Source organism: Urocitellus parryii, chromosome 11 (genome assembly GCF_045843805.1).
Source record: "Urocitellus parryii isolate mUroPar1 chromosome 11, mUroPar1.hap1, whole genome shotgun sequence".
In the NCBI taxonomy this organism is placed as follows: Eukaryota; Metazoa; Chordata; class Mammalia; order Rodentia; family Sciuridae; genus Urocitellus; species Urocitellus parryii.
Window position 1 is genome coordinate 32,218,762 of NC_135541.1, and position 18,632 is coordinate 32,237,393.

At 31.3% G+C, this 18,632-nt stretch overlaps 1 protein-coding gene across 1 annotated transcript in view; it reads right to left on the reverse strand.

Annotated features, from left to right (window-relative positions):
• Spata6 (spermatogenesis associated 6) overlaps positions 1-18,632 on the reverse strand; it is a 121,382-nt gene that overhangs the window by 7,771 nt on the left and 94,979 nt on the right. The window contains exons 11-12 of the mRNA XM_077791295.1: positions 18,411-18,462; positions 730-821 (exon numbers count right to left, since the gene is read on the reverse strand). Coding sequence (XP_077647421.1) covers positions 730-821; positions 18,411-18,462 — 144 coding nt within the window. The remainder of the gene's footprint in view (positions 1-729; positions 822-18,410; positions 18,463-18,632) is intronic.

The following is an 18,632-nucleotide window of genomic DNA, read 5'->3' on the forward strand; positions in this document are numbered from 1 at the left end:
ACACCTAATTTACAGATTTTAATATAGTATTTTATGCCAATTGACAACTTTTTTGAAAGTTCTCATGGGATATGTTAGTACAACTTTGCAAAAATATTATTGCTAACATTCTTGAAATTTTAATCTAAGAAAACAGATTTTTTTCTTATTTATTTAAAAAGATTTAGTAATGTTCTAAAATTACAAAGCCTTTTTTAGGTCAGAATAAATTATGAAATATGTGAACTTGCAGTGCAGTCAAATAAAATATTAAGTGTAGGATAAAAATTATCACCATAAATTAGCTATATATATTTTACTTAAAAAACTTCAAATAAAATAAAAAACTTCAGCCAGGTGCCATGGTGAACACCTGTAATCCCAGAGGCTCAGGAGGCTGAGGCAGGAGGATTCATGAGTTCAAAGCCAGTTTCAACAATGGCAAGGCACTAAGAACTCAGTGACACCCTGTCTCTAAATAAAATACAAAATAGGGCTGGAGATGTGGCTCAGAGGTTGAGTGACCCTGAGTTCAATCTCCAGTACCAACAAAACAAAACAAACAACAACAAAAAACCCTTCAGTAATTTATACATATTAAAATATTGTGATAGGAATTTACATAGTAAAAAATAAAAAATTACACTTTTGAATCAAAAATTTTTAAAAATTCAGCAGATGAGAAAAACAGGCTATTTTTACATCCGTTATAAGAAAGATCTTTATATACAGCATTAACTAAGCCCATACCTATATTCAGGGTCACTGTCATAGGCAGAGTCTCTGTATAACAGCCCTCTTTTCAGCTCCAGCTCTTCATCTTTCTCTGGGTCTCTCTCATCCTGAAAAATTAAAAAAATTTTCATTAATTCATTTCTCATTGCTTTTAATATAATGCTTATGTTTCTTTGGGAAAGGCTCTTCTTCTCCATTATGGAAAATAAAAGTATGATTTTATCTGTTGTTATGTGAACTCCAAAATGATTGTTCTTGCTTTCTGAGGCATAAGTGTTTGAGAAAACATAGATGTAAGCATGTACCTGTGACTTTCAAAGAAAATGACTTATAATTGTTAATCATAAGCCAAAATGCAATTAGAAATCAGTAATGGCAAAAATGAAAGGCAAGTTAATTGGAATGAATATATATGTCTTCCCCCTCCTTGTACAGGCAGCCTATTCTAAATTAAGGGCATAAGAAACAGAATCCTGAGAGACTGCTTTGAAAGTATCTATGATAATTTTATATAATCTAATATCAAGTTATCTGTATCAACTACTTAGCTAATACCCTTGGCTCCTTAGTCAATCAAGAACAGAAAGAGAACTGATAACAAGAGCAACTAGTAAGCACAAATAAATATTTGTATTAAGAAGGAGTCCATTCACATATGTAAGAAAAGAGCTGAACACAGATTATGATGAAAAATTTTGTTGATGTCAACAAACTACTGTAAAAATGTGAGCAATAAGTAACAGGGGAAGCTTAAAAATCCCAGAAAACATACATAAAAATTTAGATTGTTATAGCTTCTAATTTTTATCATTATGAAGTAATTTCATTTATTTCTATTGCTGTTTTCCACACCCATTAACATTTTTTGGTCTATTCTTAATATAGTTAAAATATCTTTTAGTTAGTGCTCAAATGGTATATATTTATCCTTTTATTTTCAAATGTTCCTTTAGATCTTGGAGCATAGGAGGAATAGACAAATTCTAGATAGAGCAGAGAAATTGGAGGGGAAGGGAGGGGGTAAAGGGTAATGAATGATGGTGGAATGCAATGATTTTCAAAGACAATGTATGAAGTACATTTTCAAAGTACATGTATGAAGATATGAATTGATGTGAATATACTATGTATACAACCAGAGATATGAAAAATTGTACTCTATACACGTAATAAGAATTACAAGGCATTCTACTGTCATATAGAAATAAAAAAGTTTACATTAAAAAATATTGAAAAAAAAGCAGATGTTGTGTATTTTTATCCAGTCTGGTAAACCAAAGGACTTGAGCATTTTTCTTTAACAGCTAGAAAACATAAAGGACTCTAATAAGCATAAGAGACATGACAAAGGAAACAAAAAAAAAGGAATGGCTATCTTAAGAATAAGAACACAATCACTAAAAACTCATGGAGAGCAGTGGTGTCCCTTTAGATCTAGATCAAGGTTATCATGTAGTGGAATTCTGCCTCAGGAAACAAAAGACATTACTCTCATGGCTTTTCTATTCAACTTTTAACATCTTATAAAAGATGTGTGTATGTGCCTGTGTAGATGTAATACTCACATATACATGCACACATATAATTTCTAAAATGTCTGTATCATGTAAAATACACACATGTAGGTTTGTTGTGAGTACTTGACAGACTTTTTTTTTTCCGTTGTGGCAATCACATATCACATCTTACAAGCTATTAACTGTGTATTGGTCTCAATTTCTCCCTTTACATATATTAGAATATTTGTTGAAATCTGGAAATTTTAACTAGTATGATGTGGCATATCTGGGAAATCAAATATTTCCTTGTTGATCTGCTGATTGTTTTATCCATTGTTGGACACAGGTACTGAAGTCTCCAAATATTATGTGGCATTTATTTCTCCCTTCCGTTTTTCTTCTTCTATTTTGGGGCCCCCTTTTTTTTTGTAATGGTCATATGTTCCTGATGCTTTGACCTTTTTATCATTTTACATTTTTTCTTCATTGTAACAAAAATTACTTTTAAAATCTATTTTGTCTGATAGTAGTATAGTCATTTTAGCTCTTTTATGCTGTTTGAATAGTGTTATCTTTTTACATTCAGCTTGTTTGTGACAGTGTATCTAAAGTGTGTTTTATAGTCAGAATAGTTTGATCAAGTTTTTTTTTTTTTTTTTTTTTTTTTTACTTAGCATCCCAATCTCTGCCTCTGGAGTGGTTAGTTCATTTAAATTTCATATAGTTACTTATGAGGCAAGAGTTACATATGCCATTTGTTGCTTTCTGTCTTTTTTTGTTTCTCAATTTTTTAATTACTACCTTCTTTTGTGTTATATTTTCCAGGGTACATGTTTAATTCCCTAATAATTATATTTTCATGCATTTTCTTAGTAGGTTCCATGGTAGTTTACATTAATATTAATTAAATTTCCAAAGGATTTGAAGACTTTTCTCACAACCCCTCCTTGTTTTTGTATTATTTTTTTACAAATCAAATATTTATCTAAAACTTGCTCACTGACAGATTTTTAATTACTGTTTCATGAGGTCATATTTTAAATCAAGAAGGCAAAATAAGCATCATCTACTGGCAAAAAAATTTACATTATGCTTTCTTTTATATTTACCTATTTAGTTATCTAATCTATTGCTCTTTATTTCTTCATGTAAATTTGAATTACTCTCTAGAGCCCACAGCCTCTAGGACTCCTTTTGGTATTTCCTTATAATGCAGATCTGTAAGTGATGGCATTTCTGCTTTGTCTGCCTGAGAATGTCAGTATCGCTTACATTTCTGAAAGATAGTTTGGCTGGATATTTATGGTTGATGGTTATTTTCTTTGAGCACTTTGTGTCACCCCAGTGCCTTCTGGACTCCATAGTTCCTGAAGAGTTTTAAAACTTATTGAGGAAGAGGGATAGGTGATGAGTCCTTTCTCTCTTGCTGTTTTTAATATTTAAGAAAGGGGTGGGGAGAGTCCCATGAAAATAGAAGAGAGATAAATGGAGTAGAGGAAGGGGGTTAAGGGAGCAGGAAGGAGGGAGAGACCATAAATTATTTGTCGTTTAAAGTGTACAGTTCAGTTATGTCTGGTCTTTCCTGAGCACACACAAACCCTGGGATATATGCATTGTCCTACAAATTTGTATGGTCGTCTAAAATCCCATGTATATGAGGGAACTTTTCAAAGCCCCTATGGACATATCCAGCTTTTCCTTTTAATCTTTTGCTTAAACTACTGTTCATCCCAACCTTTATCTCTACCTCTTCAAACTACTGTGAAGTTAAGCAATTTCTTGTAATTATTTTCAACAAATGTCTCCAATGCAAATATTTTGCACTGGGAAAGCTCTCTTTGACTCAAAGACAAAACTGTAAGTGGGATCTTTTAGGTAATTTCCAGAGAAGTCAAATAATGATTGTCTGGGAATGGTCTTTGAAGAAACCCCAACTTTATTCTTCCACCACAATGGGATGAAGTAACATAAGACAACAATATGGACAAGGCTTCAATACATTATGCTATATATAAAAGGCTAGTCATAAAGACACATAACATATGATGCCATTTAATAAGCCGAATCCTAATGGTCATCTAGGAACTCAAGCTGGTAGTTGCCTATGAATGGAGGAGAAATGGGGGAGAGGACAGTTTTTTATTTGACTCCTAATGGGTATAGGATATCTTTTGCAGTGATGAAAAATGCTTTGAAACTAGATGTAGTGATGATTGTACAATTTTTTATTATGTGAATTACTTTTTAAAATAAGATGTCTTTTTAATGGAACATTAGGTGACCTTAATAGATTTTATTATCTCAAGCAGATAGATACACATTTCCCCTGCTCTGTATGGTAATCTAGATTTTTTTTTTTTTTGAAAGCAGGGGCACTTGACCACTGACTGAGCCACATCTCAGCCCTTTTTTAATTTTTGATTTTGAGACAGGATCTTCCTAAATTGTTGTGGGCCTCACTAAGTTAATGTGGCTGGTTTTAAACTTGTGATACTTCTGCCTCAGGCTCCTGAGCCACTGGAATTATAGGCATGTGCCATTGCACCCCACTAATCTAGAACATTTTACAGATGAAAGAAAGAGGGTAAAGAATACATTAACATTTTTGCAGTGCTTATTATAAATGTTTAAAAATGTGATATACTAGGACTTAAACAGAGTGCTATACCCTATAATAAAGACATATATACTTTCTACAAGTACACACAGAATAACTAAAAGTGACTGTTATGCTTGTTCTTAAGAAATTTTAATAAATTTCAAATAATTCTAAGTCTGTTCTCTAGCTGAGAAGAAATTAAGTAAGCTGTCAATAATAAAGATAAGAGAGTATTCAATTAGGTGGAAATTAAGAAATACATTTCTAAATTACCATGGAGTCAATGAAGAAATAACAATGGAAATTAGAAAATAAAGTTTCTTATTATATTCAACATAAAAATTATGGGATGCACCTGAAGCAATGTTTAGAGGGAAAATTATATTCTAAAATGTAAAGATTAGAATATCAAAGCTCAAAATTAATAACCTCAGCCTCTATTTTAAAAGCCTAGGAGAAAAAACTAGGACATAAAACTATTAACATAAGTTAATTTAACAGAAAAAGATCTGTCCTAGATGAATAAAAAATTTCACACTATTCTCTGAAAAAAAAAAAAGAATAAAATGAACAATCTCTAAGTCAAAATGTGGGGGTGGGGATTAAAGTTGAATTACCATTGTCAGGTTTGAAAAGGGAGATGCTTATATACTTACAGATTATACAGATGCTTTTAAAAAGAATATAAAACTCTTTCAAAAATCTTCATATCATTCTATTTAATAATATTAATGAAAAATTCTTTGCAAAACTAAACTCATAGAAGTGAGAAAAGAAAAACTTAAAAAATCTGAATAACTGATGTCGAGAAATATTGAAAACAAATCTACTGGTAGATTTGTTAAAATATTTCTGAAATAATACAGACTCTATTGAGACTGGCTGAGAATCTTTCCCAGCTCATTTTTATGAGGCCAGCCAAAACCTAAGGAAAGCATTACAAAAAGAACCCTGCAGACCAATCAATATAAAACTTGGTTAAAAAAAATCTAGCTAAAATATTAGTGAATTTAAACCAGTGATATATATTTTCAAGAAAATCATGACCACAAGATTTTTTTCCAAGAATACAAGCATGGTTTAACACTATTATAAAATAAAAGATGAAAAAAGCACTTATTCACACCTCAATAGATAGAATGCAATAAAACTTTGCATTTATGATAAAAAATTTAAAAACTTAGAAAATAATAGAAGAAACATATAATTTGACAAACAAATACAAACATAAACAAAAAATAAAAAAAGAAGAACAACTCTAGTAAGCACCATGCTTAATGTTGAAGTATAAAAAGCTTTTTCTTGGATGAATAAAAAAGATAGTATTTTGTCCTCTATCACCACTTCTATTCAATATTGCTTTTGTAACCCTACATAATTTACTAAAGTAATAAAGGACATTTCCATGTAAATATACTCAAGAATGAGTATTTGAAGAATATACTTGGTCATAACTATAAACAAGGGTAAATTAACTTTGATCCAAATCTCAGATTATGCGTAAAATCAAATCCAGATGCACTGTGGATCAAATGTAAATGGAACAATGATAAAAGATTTTAAAAGTAGTTTATTATCTTCATAACTGTGAGTAGCCCAAGTTTCATTAATATAGAATTAAGAAAGCCCTAACTAAAGCACTAATCAAATGGAGTGGAGATAGAGCTATATTTAATTAAAGAGCTATATTTAATTCATCATGAAAAAGACTTTGTTAAAAAAATGAATAGGCAATAGATTGGAATATTTTCATAATATAAAGCATACCCACCAGAAAATATCCAGGAATGAAAATAAAAGAATTTAAAAGATTGCTACAGTTTTGATCTGGAATGTGCCTCAAAGACTCATGTGATACAGACTTGGGATTCAAAGTTTGGTGCTGTTGGAAGGTGGTGTAAACCTTTAAGAAGTGAGACCCAACAGGAGGATTTAGGTACTTGGGAACATGTCCTTGGCCAACCTTTTACTGTCTTTGTTTCCTAGCTTCAATAATTGGAACAGCTTGCTCCACCATGTGCTCCCACCACGATTGTACTACCTCACCACGGGCCCCAAAGCAATGAACCAACCAACCACAGATTGAAATTCCCAAAACACCAAGCCAAATAAACCTTTTCTCTTTTTAAGTTGATTATCTCAGGTGTTTTACAAAAGTGATATGAAGCTGACTAACACTGAGATATAAGGGATACAGGGAACCAGTTTGACACAGATAAACTCAAATCCCAGAAGAAGAAAGAGACAAACAATTTGCGGAAACCAAGATAAAACAAGCTATATATTTAAGAAGCATGATAAATGCTAGATAGAAACATAGAAAATCACATTGAAGTGTGTAATATAAATAAGCTCAATATAAAAGACAAAAGTTCTTGAAAATAGCTAGAATAAGAAGACAGTGTGGTTGGCACTTTTAGTTTGATAGCAAACTAGAATACACATAAATGTTCATTCAAAGGATATACATAAGAATGTTTATACTAGCACTATTAGTATTAGGCCCAAATTAAAACTTCAGACTATAATAATTAAGTTACACTTTTGAAATAATATAAATCAGGAATAAGTAAACTCTTTTGGCAACGAATCAGAGAGTAAATACATTTTGATTTTTCAGGTTATAAGATCTCTGTCACAATTCTCATCTCTGCTATTATAGTAAGAGAGAACACATGAACAAATGAGCATATACATGTTCCAATAAAAACTCTGTGTGTGTGTGTGTGTGTGTGTGTGTGTGTGTGTGTATAAGAATTTGCCTATAGGGCATGGTTTGCTAATTTCACCTACACAGCAATAAAAATGAAACACATGCATGTTACAAGTACAATGATGAGCCAAAGAAACCAGAGACAAAATCATGAATTTTTTGAACATTCAAAACCACTCAAAACTGATCTATATGTTATATATTAGAATGGCAGGGAAGTCTAGAAATTTAAAAAAGGCCCCAGAAACATTTTGGGAGTGCTGGTAATGTCAATCTCTGACCTTGATGTTGTTCACATGGGTTCATTTTTGAAAATCAATTTTGCTACACACTTGAAGATTAAAGTACACAATGTAAAATTTTTTAAAATATAAAATCACCTAGGATAGCAGTGCCAAAGACTTATGAAAAATGTCTACAACAAAAAGAAATGACAAGATAGTTAGTCCCTGAACTACCAAATCAGAGGCGATGGGGGTCAAGCCACCAGTAGTAACCAAAGATGATTGGCTTCTGTATCTGTGAAGAACTCAGAGGAAAACAATATGGAATCTCCTGAACCTGATCACTTAAAAAATAACAAAACAGAGTCTCACTCAAAAGCTCTGTGGGTCAAATTAAGTATAGCCAGTGAAATTGGGAGAGATTTTTGCACTTCTATAGTAATGAGTACAAAATTCTGAAGGAGCTATAGTTACCCAACACCCATTAACTCTCAAAACATGTCAATGTTGCCTTTCAAATTACAACTTTATACTGAATAAAAACCACCCAGCAACGAAATCCAAATTAAACAGGAAAATAAAAGAAAAATGTTATAGAAAGCAGGAGAGAGAGATAAAGTCATGAGATCTCAGACTCTAAGCTGCATACCTTAGGACAATTGATAAAAACACCAAAAACACTCTCAACCTACAAATTCAGAAAAGTTAATTAAAACATATCTTCTTTCTAAAATTTTAGGAAAACAAAACTTCACAAAGAAAGATCATCATAGAGGGGTTAAATTCTATGAAAAATTATAAGAGGAAAGAAAAAAAAAAACAAAGAGCAAAATAGTCTTCAATGAAAGTACGCCAGACTTGAAGTTTTTACAAAATAGAATGAAAAATGTACTATGGTATGCCCTCCATGACATGGCAGTAGACTCCTCCCAAGACTGAAGTCACATATTCTGTCATTTCTGAAATAGCCTAATGGTTATGAAATAAGCCCTATTCATGCATAGTGGTGAGAATGCCAATAGGTCACAATCAATGGAGGGCTTGCAAGAAGCATATTATGTTGTAATAGTAAAATGAAAAAGCTGAAAATCCTTAAAAATTATAATATATATATATATATGTATGAAAAATTTAAAAATAAACTGCTAAATTTCAGAAAAAATAGAAATTAAAGAAAAAGAATATCAGTTACCAACACACAGAAATGATTAACATTGGGTGAGATGGAAATGCTTACTAATCTGATTTATCAGTATACATCATGTACATGTATCAAATTATAACACTAAATTAAATTATCATATTGTATACCATAATGCATATAAATATTATGTCTTAATACAAATACAAAAAAACCTTAAATTTAACCATTTAAAGATGATAAATCACTATTTAAGGAAAAATAATTTAAGAATGGAAAATTAAACTAGAAGAAATGTAAAATGTGAATGCAAAAAAATCACAGTAGATGAGAAAAAATAATGACAAGGAGGAAAAAGTTAATATTAGGATAAATGAGGATATGAAAAAAATTAGAGAGAAGGAAAATATATATCATACAAATAGAATATATATATATATAGTAATTGGACTTCCTGTAAAAGGAATCAAAGGCCAGGGAAGAAGAAGAAACCCTAAAAACTGTAATTCCAGAAAATATTCACAAAATATTAAAACTATGTAATGAGGGAAAAACAATCAGTAAAGAATAATCAACACCTTGATATATTCCAGTATAACTACTGAACTTTTTAAAGATAAAGAAAAATATACAAAAACACATTTGAATTTCTAGTGTAAAAGACCAAGTAACTTGTATAAGAAGAAAAAAATGGGTTTTCCGCAAATTGGATAGAAACTCTGTACAGAGACAATCAAGTAACATTTAAAATAAACAAAATGCAAGCTAAGCAGTTTTACATTCAGCCAAAGTAAAGGTGTGAAGGCTAAGATGTCACTATCAAGGACACAGGTCCCATGAACCTTTCCCCTTAGGAACTTTAATTAGAGAAAGGGCTTCAGACAACTGAAATGACTGAAGAAGACACTGACATAAAAATAAATAAAAATATGAAATGTTTTTATGCAGAACTCTAAGTGAGGATTATAAAGGAAAGAATATGGGATGTGGCATAAATGGCATATGCTCTGATTGTAGATATGAAGAGAAAATGTGGAATGCTTATGTCCAAACAATTAAGTGTTTTCAAAAATTTATCTTTGGTAATACTATTTTGTTCTGAAAAAAATTTATTGATAAAGCAAATGAGATTATATTGTAATATTAATAATCTCTGATGTCATTGAAAATCAGATGAGGAAATGTACAAGATCTAGAATTGTTAAACCCCAGTAGGACTACATCCAAAGACTTTGGAGTCAACATGAAGAGTTTCACTGACCAAAGTTTAGCTTATTTAAATGCACAAATAAGGACAATAGCTGAAATACATCAAAACACAACAAATATGCTGGAATCTATAAATTCACAATAACCTAAAAATAAGAAAACAAATTGGTCACCTTTGGAAGATTGTTAGAGAACAAAATATTGTTCTTTTTGTTGTTGTTGTTCTTTCATGGAAAAATAAAGAAATAAATTTTTGTTGTTTTTCAAATATGAACAGTGCAAAATAGAAGGGAATAAGGAATATAAAACAGGTAGTATATTAAATAGAAAATAGTAGATTTCTACCCATATATCAGCAAGTACATTAATATGAATAGACTAAATACTTCAACTGAAACTTAACTATCATATTGTATAAGAGAGTCAATATATGTTATTGAAATTTCCTTTATTAACAGAAAGGTTAAAAGTACAAAGATGAAAGAAGATATTCCTTGCAAAATACTAACCAACTAGAGGAGTTGTAGCTATAATAATATGCAATAAAGTAGAACTTTAAAAATACTAGAAATAAAGATATTAATGATAACAATTTACAGTTATGTTTCCCTTTAGTTCCACAATATAAAAAGGCAAAATTTTAGAACAGGGGTATTAAAATAGGCTTTTTTTTTTTTTTTTTTTTTTTTGGTACCAAGGATTGAACCTAGAGGCATTTAACAATTGAGCCAAATCCCCAACTCTTTTTAAATTTTTTTTTATTTTGAGACAGGATCTTGCTAAATAGATTATGGATTCACTAAATTGCTGAGGCTGGCTTTGAACTTGCAATCCTCCTGCCCTAGCCTCCCAATCTGCTGGGATTATAGGCATGTAACACTGCACCTGGCAATCAGGCAGATCTTAATATTTTTTTTTTTTAGAATGATCCCTTTCTTGGGGGGGCAAGCAGACAAAAACAAACCAGTAAAGATATAGAAAAACTGAACTACATTAACATAACTGACTTAAATGCCACATACCTACACTGTAACAACATAACAGAAATTATAATGTTGTGAAGGCAAAAATAAACTCACACGAGGTCATAAATGAAGTGTCAACAAATTTCAGAAGACAGAAAAGTTAAAGTATATTTAAAACTACAGTATAATGAAGCCAAAAACCAGTAAAAGAAAAAAAAATCATCCTTCCCCTAAAGAAGGTTTGAAAAATCTTGCAGAATATTTTTAAGTAACTCAAAGGTAAAATTAAAATTTAAGGAATGAGAATGTTTTAAACCAAAAGGTACCAAAAATGAGATTAAAACTTATGTTATAGAGCTATGGGGTGGGGTTGTGACTAAGTGGTAGAGCACTTGCCTAGCATGTGTAAGGCACTGGGTTTGATTCTCATCACTGCAGATAAATAAATAAAATAAAGGTCCATTGACAATTTAAAAATATTTTAAAAAAACTTATAAGATAGAGCTAATACACTCCTTAAAAGGAAATCTATATTTGTAAATGCATGTATATATTAGGAAAATGCCTAAAAATTAATGCTATAAATAGCTACCAAAAGTTTGCAAAAGGAAAAACAACAAATTAATTCCAAAGAAGATTATAAAGAGCAGAAATTAGTAACATAAAAATATATACAACACAGCTAATAAAACCTATAGAGTTTTCTGAGAAACAATGGTAAAATTTCATAAATCCCAGGTGAGACTGACAGTTACAAAAGTACTTCCATTTTACTATTACTATTAGATTAAGTGATTTTTAAAGAATAAGTAATATTTATTAAACACTTTCTATTTTGCTATCATTCTCCACTTTATATATAATTTAAATCTATAAACAGTTATAAGAAACTTAACAAGGAAACTAGCAAATAACAAAAGACTGGCTTCAGAGCCTACATAAGAAGAGCACTCAGTCCACGGCCAGGGATATGATATCAATTCGTACACTTCAGCTAAAACTTTTTAGTCAACATTAAGATAGTAAAACCTAACTGTATTATTCCCTGGCAAATCACATAACCTTTCTGATTTATTCTTTCATCATATTGTTTGGATAATCTTATAACAAATTCTTACTCTTCCCACAGGCCAACTGACCACTTAATGTTACCAAATTAATTTCCTTAATGAAAAATCTAATGATGTACTTTAAACATCTCAGTAGCTCTCTATTTTCTAAAGAAGCTGCCATTTAGCAGCTAGTCTATGAGCTTTGTTGGGTCCACAGAATGTTTTATGTTTTTAATTTGAATTAGTTGACAATAAATTTATACTTGTAAAAATAATTGGAAGATCTGGCAATGCTGTAGCTGATATTCTACAAAGCAACAATTAACTAGAGCTGGGAGGTTATATCCCTTACTGGCCTAACCCCTTGGGTGCATCTGACATCACACAACTCCTGGCTTCTACAATAAAGTCTAAACTTTTCACCTTGATCTCACATGATCTTGCCCAACAAGAACCTTTTGCTTTAACTGGATGTTCCTCAGCTTCCAAATGTGTTTTATTTGAAGAAAGATGCATTTCTAGACAGGGTAGATTGATTGTACTAAGCCATATGTATTCTCCTAATACTGCTATAAGGTACGAGATCCTGGGAATTAGAAGTAATAGTGAAATGAACTTCGTTGAAGTGATCCTGTTTTACGTGACTTAAATTTTATTTGAAGAATGTGTAAAAAAAATATTGAATGTTTACTCTTTTCCTTTAGTCATTGGGTTATATTTTAAGCAGAATCTTCCATTATTTTGCTCAAGATAGAATCTCTTAATTTTTTAATAATTATCAAACATCTGATATATTGCTTTATTCATCTATTAAATATTTAATGATTCATAAATTTATTCATAAATAAATCACTTAGAGGCTGATATTTAAATAAATTCTTCATGAAGTAACAAAAGAATCACATCTGAGGTGTACATAGAGAGGGTATACTTTTGTCTATGGGTATTCAAGTAGGACCAACATGGATTTCAGTCTGACCTGTCTCCAAGGAAAATGTGTAATTAGGGATTACTTTTATGTCTGTTTCTGAACAAATATGGTTCTGTGAATGTTATGTTAATATATTTTATATGTTTATGGTTGGATATATGTTTTATGTTTATGTTTAAGAAAATGGCTAAAAATTAATGCTATAAAGAGCTACCAAAAGTTTGCAAAAGAAAAAAAAAACAAGGTTTTATATGCATCTGGGTGTTCTCTGTGTTTATCTCTGTGGAAGTTAGTGAAAGTCAAAGGGTGTAACCTAGATTCAAATGCTGGCTACAATTATTTAATTTATATAATTATTTCATGTGTATAATTATTGAATTTATACAAGTCACTTAACTTTTCTTGGCCTTAGTTTCTTCATCTTAAAATACTACTTTATTCTTAATAGCACTCTTATAGTTTAGATTTGAGATACCCCTCAAAAGCTTATGTGTGAGACAATGCAAGAAAGTTTAGAGATGAAATCACTGAGCTATAAGAGCCTTAACATAACCAAGTTCATTAATCCACTGATGTGGATTATTAACAGGGAGGTAACTGTAGGCAGGTAGGGAGTGGCTGGAAGAAGTCAGTCTCTAAGGGATTGCTTTGGGGATTTATATTTTGTCCCTGGTGAAAAGAGTTCGTAGGCTTCCTTATTGCCATGATCTGCACTGTTTTCTACTGCCATGCCCTTCCCCCATGATGACTGCCTTACCTTAGGTTAAAAGCTATGGAGTTACCATCTATGGATTGAGACTCCTGAAACTGAGGGCCAAAATAAACTTTTCTGCCTCAATATCATTTTTGTCAGGTCTTTTGGTCACAGAGACAAAAAAGCTGACTAAAACAAGCACACACTTAAGTATATTGAAAGGAAAAAGTGCGACAATACATGCACAGAACCTGGCTTATAGCAAACATTATTAATAGTTATTACCTGTTAATAAATTTTAGTTTTTCTCTAGAAGAAGAAGAATGACAATTCCTGTTTATGCCTCTTATTATACTAAATTATACTATAGCACACTGTTTTCTCTCTTTTTTTACTGTTTCATATTAACTTATCCATTTATTAAATAATCATCGGATTATATAAATTCCTATGAATAGAAAATTTGATATCTTAAAAATATCCCCAGTCTGTGAACAGTGAAAAGTACAGATGTATAAATTTGGTATAAAAATTCTCAAAAAAATTCTATATGAGAGCTAGGGATATGGCTCAGTTGATAGAGTGCTTGCCTTGCATGAACATGGCCCCGTGTTCAATCCCTAGCACCACAAACAAACAAACAAATACTATGAGTGAACACAGGAAGAAAGTAAATCTTAGATCTAACTTTAAGAGTTTGTGCTCAGATTGCTCCTAGAAGATATCCAGATTAGTGCCTAGTGTAAGCTAGCATGAGCAAACCTATGTTGTCCATTCAAGAAAGTCAAGCCAGAGGTAAAAATAAAGTTAATTTTAAAAAGTGGTGTGACAATCTTCCACCTCTGAGTAAGAAGAAGTAATTTGCTCAAATGTGTAATTTTTCTCTTATTTAAAGGAGTTAGAAAGCTACTTCTATTGATAGTGCCCAGATTCCTGAGAAGAGATAACCTCAGAGGTGAACTAACTGAAGCTGGCTTTTTCCCTGGGGCATTTTAGACTTTGAGCACAGAACAAATATCAAGAATGTATGCTTTATTCAATCACTGTCCACTGCTGGAGAACAAAGGAACCAGTAGGGTCTTACTAGTCTACAATGCTAGCCAAACAAAATTAAGTATTTGAGAACTCAAACTCCAGTGAGATGTGATGGCTGAAAAATTGAGCTAACTGTTCCCTCAAGACAATTGTAGGATGTCTGAAACTGCAAAGGAAGAGGACAGAGGCTAAGTGGAAGGCAGAAGGGAGTTTCATGCTGTCTTGCCTGAGAAGGTAAGAATTATACACAACCCCTGCAAAAGGAAATGGGCCTGAAATCATGCAAAGGCTTACTTAAAGGCCGAAAGCATTGAAATTAAGAACAATTTATTTTATTTTGGGACACACATTTAGATTCACAGAAAAGTTGCAAAAGTAACCACATAGACTACATAGAAACTTCACCTTTCATTGAGGTTCTCTAAATGTTAACATCTGATATATAGGACATCCCATGAAACCAAGAAACTAAGATTGGCACAATACGGGCTGGGGATGTGGCTCAAGCGGTAGCGAGCTCGCCTGGCATGCGTGCGGCCCAGGCTCGATCCTCAGCACCACATACAAACAAAGATGTTGTGTCCGCCGAGAACTGAAAAATAAATATTAAAAAATTCTCTCTCTCTCTCTCTCTCTCAAAAAAAAAAAAAAAAGATTGGCACAATACTATTATATTAGCTGCCATTATTCGGATTTTATCAATCTTTCCAATAATGCACTTTTTCTCTGTTACAAGATCCAACATAGAATATCATGCTGCATTTAGTTACCATTCCTCCTTAATCTCATCATATCTGTGTAATTTCTTAGTCCTTCTTATTATTTATAATCTTGACACAGCTGTATATAGCAGTATTTGAAGAGCACTGCTCAGATATTTTATGGAAAGTCCTTCCTTGGTCTTGTCTGATGTTTTCTAGCATTTAGATCAAGGTTGTGGCTTTGAGGGAACAATATTATGGAGAATAGTCTATCACATGACATGACATTCAAGATATACATAATTATCAAAATGAGTTATTAGTGGTGATGTTAACCTTCATTAAAAGAAATATTCTGTCATGTAAGAATGTTGAGACCAACAGGGAAAACAACAGAATAGCAAAAAAATGAACAAGTTAATAAAAAGGAAAATGAATTATTTAAGTTTGATTAATTTAAATAAAACTACAATAACTTACAAAAAACATTAGATTTGTATTCTTAGACAAAGGGACAAAAATACAAACTTGGAATTCCAAGTTTCCAAACACTAGACAGTTATTTTTTTCTTATCTCTATGTGATCCAATATATAAGATTTAAAAATATATGATTAAAATTACATAATGTGCTACTTGCAAGATACACATTTATATATAATTATAAAAAAGTAGACGGAAAAATATATATAATTCAACACTAGCTGAAAGACAGCCACTATAGCTATCCTAATACCAGACAAATACTGTGAAACAAGGCATATTATTAAAGATAAAGAGGGACTTCATGGTTAAAAAGTTCATAGTACAGTCTGAAATCTGTATCCAACCAATGAAATAGCTTCAAAATATATACAATTAATAGAACTAGAAAGAAAAATAAACCTCTATTATGATAATTAAACCTTTCTTGAAATCGAACACCTAGCAATCACTGTATAGAAAAAAAATTCAAATAAATGTAAAAGAAAACAAAAAGGCTCTTATAAGGAAAAAAAAGAGAAAAAAGTCTGGAAATTACAAAAATGCTAACCAAAAGGGAAAAATAATGAATTATATTCAATAGCATTAAGAACTGCTTTTCATTAAAGGGTATCATTGAGAGAAAAATTGTAAAACACAAGCACTTATGTCAAGAATCTATATTGAAATCTTGACTAAAAATTAAAGGTTGATAATCCATTAGAAAAATGGGCAGACAACATTAAAGGCATTCACAATAAAGGACATTCAAATCTCTAATAAAAATATTCACTTGATATCAGGAAACAGCAAATTAAATCACTATGTGATAAAGTACTTTTCACTTATCTAAAGACCAAAATACACACACACACACACACACACACACACACACACGCAAGCATGCACACACTCGCACACACCCACGATCAATCAAGTTGCAATGAAGACACTGAACAAGTTAGAACAGTTCCACTCTGGTGGTGGTAATGTCAACAGTTACAATCATGTGCAAATTTCTTCAGCAGTATCTACTAAAACTGAATATACACATATCCCTAACTTAGTATTCTCACAGATAGGTATAAAATATACCTATCACTCAAGGAAATGTGCAATCTTCTCATTGCAACTCCATAACAGCCCAAACCAGAAACAATCCAATATCCATCAACAGAGAAATTAATAAATAAAAAGCAGGATTTTCATACAATGAAGAACTCCTACTACAAACAAAACAAAACAAAAAACAAAGATATCTGAAATGTCTGAATGGCAAAAACAAAGTGAGCCAAGTCAGGAAAAAGGGGACTAAACACTGTAGAGTGTCACTTACATAAAGTTCAAAACAAGGAATGCTAATCTTGGTGTTAGAAAATAATGTTTTGTTAGAAGTCAGACAATGTTTACTCTTAGAGCAGCAGAGGCTGGCAGGAAACAGGGGCTTTTCCAGAACTGATAATGTTTTGTTTCTTGATATGGTAAATAGTTTGCATGAGTTTCTTGATTTTATTACAGTTCATCAAGATATTACTAATGCTTTATGCATTTTCTATATGTATATTATGCTTTGAAAACAAATTGAATCTTAAAAATAATTACATATAGATACTTAACATTGTAATAATTATAATTCACTAATAAAAATGGGAAAAATTTTTAAATGTATTAAACAATTGATCCCAGGGTTAAATCATAAGCTTCCGCCAAACATGAAACTGATGATTGTTTTTTAAATTGACAAATGAAATAAGAAATAAAATACACAAAGAACATGCTGTCATTATTTCCTGTCATGCATGTAAATGTGTTTATCTTATCACAGAAAATATTCTCATATTTATATTCTCTTAATAATAAAATGATAGACCTAACCATCTCTTTTTATTCCTTAAATATTTAATATACAAATCAGTTGTGAAGTTTCTTCAAAATATAAACTTTCAAAACTCCTCTCTCATACTCTACCACTTAGAAACAAACCTATTTGTAACAAATGGAATTTCTTTATACCGTACCAAAGAACAAGAACTTTCATGTTTTGAAGACTGTGAAATAATTATCATGAAGTTACTACTTTCTTTTTTTTTTTTTTAGTGTAAAAGATTTAATCAAGTGAGAAGAAAAGAGACAGAGCTCCTACAGGGCAAGAGGGTACCTAATAGGGATTGCCTACTATTTACTCTTTATACGATAATCATAACTAACACTGTTTATATTTCTGATGATCTATGTCAAAAATTTTGCATGACCTAGGTCAAGCAGAAAGCTAGATAAGTTGCTTATAGCAAGCTCATTAACTTCCCTCAAATGGAGTATGCTTTTCTTTATTTCCAGTGAATAAACACTGCAAGCATTAAGCATCTTAGGTAGTTTTCTTGTCCTGTTATAAAAAGCCTTGAAGAGAAAATTTTAGAAACTAACATATAAATGTCCTGGATGAGCCTGATGTGATTTCAAGACATTTTTTACCCGGTCATGGATCTCATCGCAGTTTGAAGGTGAACACCAATCAGAGTGGAATCTGTAAGCAAAAAAAAAAAAAAAAAAAAAAGTAAATTGTAGACAAAGGGACAAAAATACAAACTTGGAATTCCAAGTTTCCAAACATAGACACAGTTATTTTTTTTCTTATCTCTATGTGATCCAATATATAAGATTTAAAAATATATGATTAAAATTACATATTTTCTT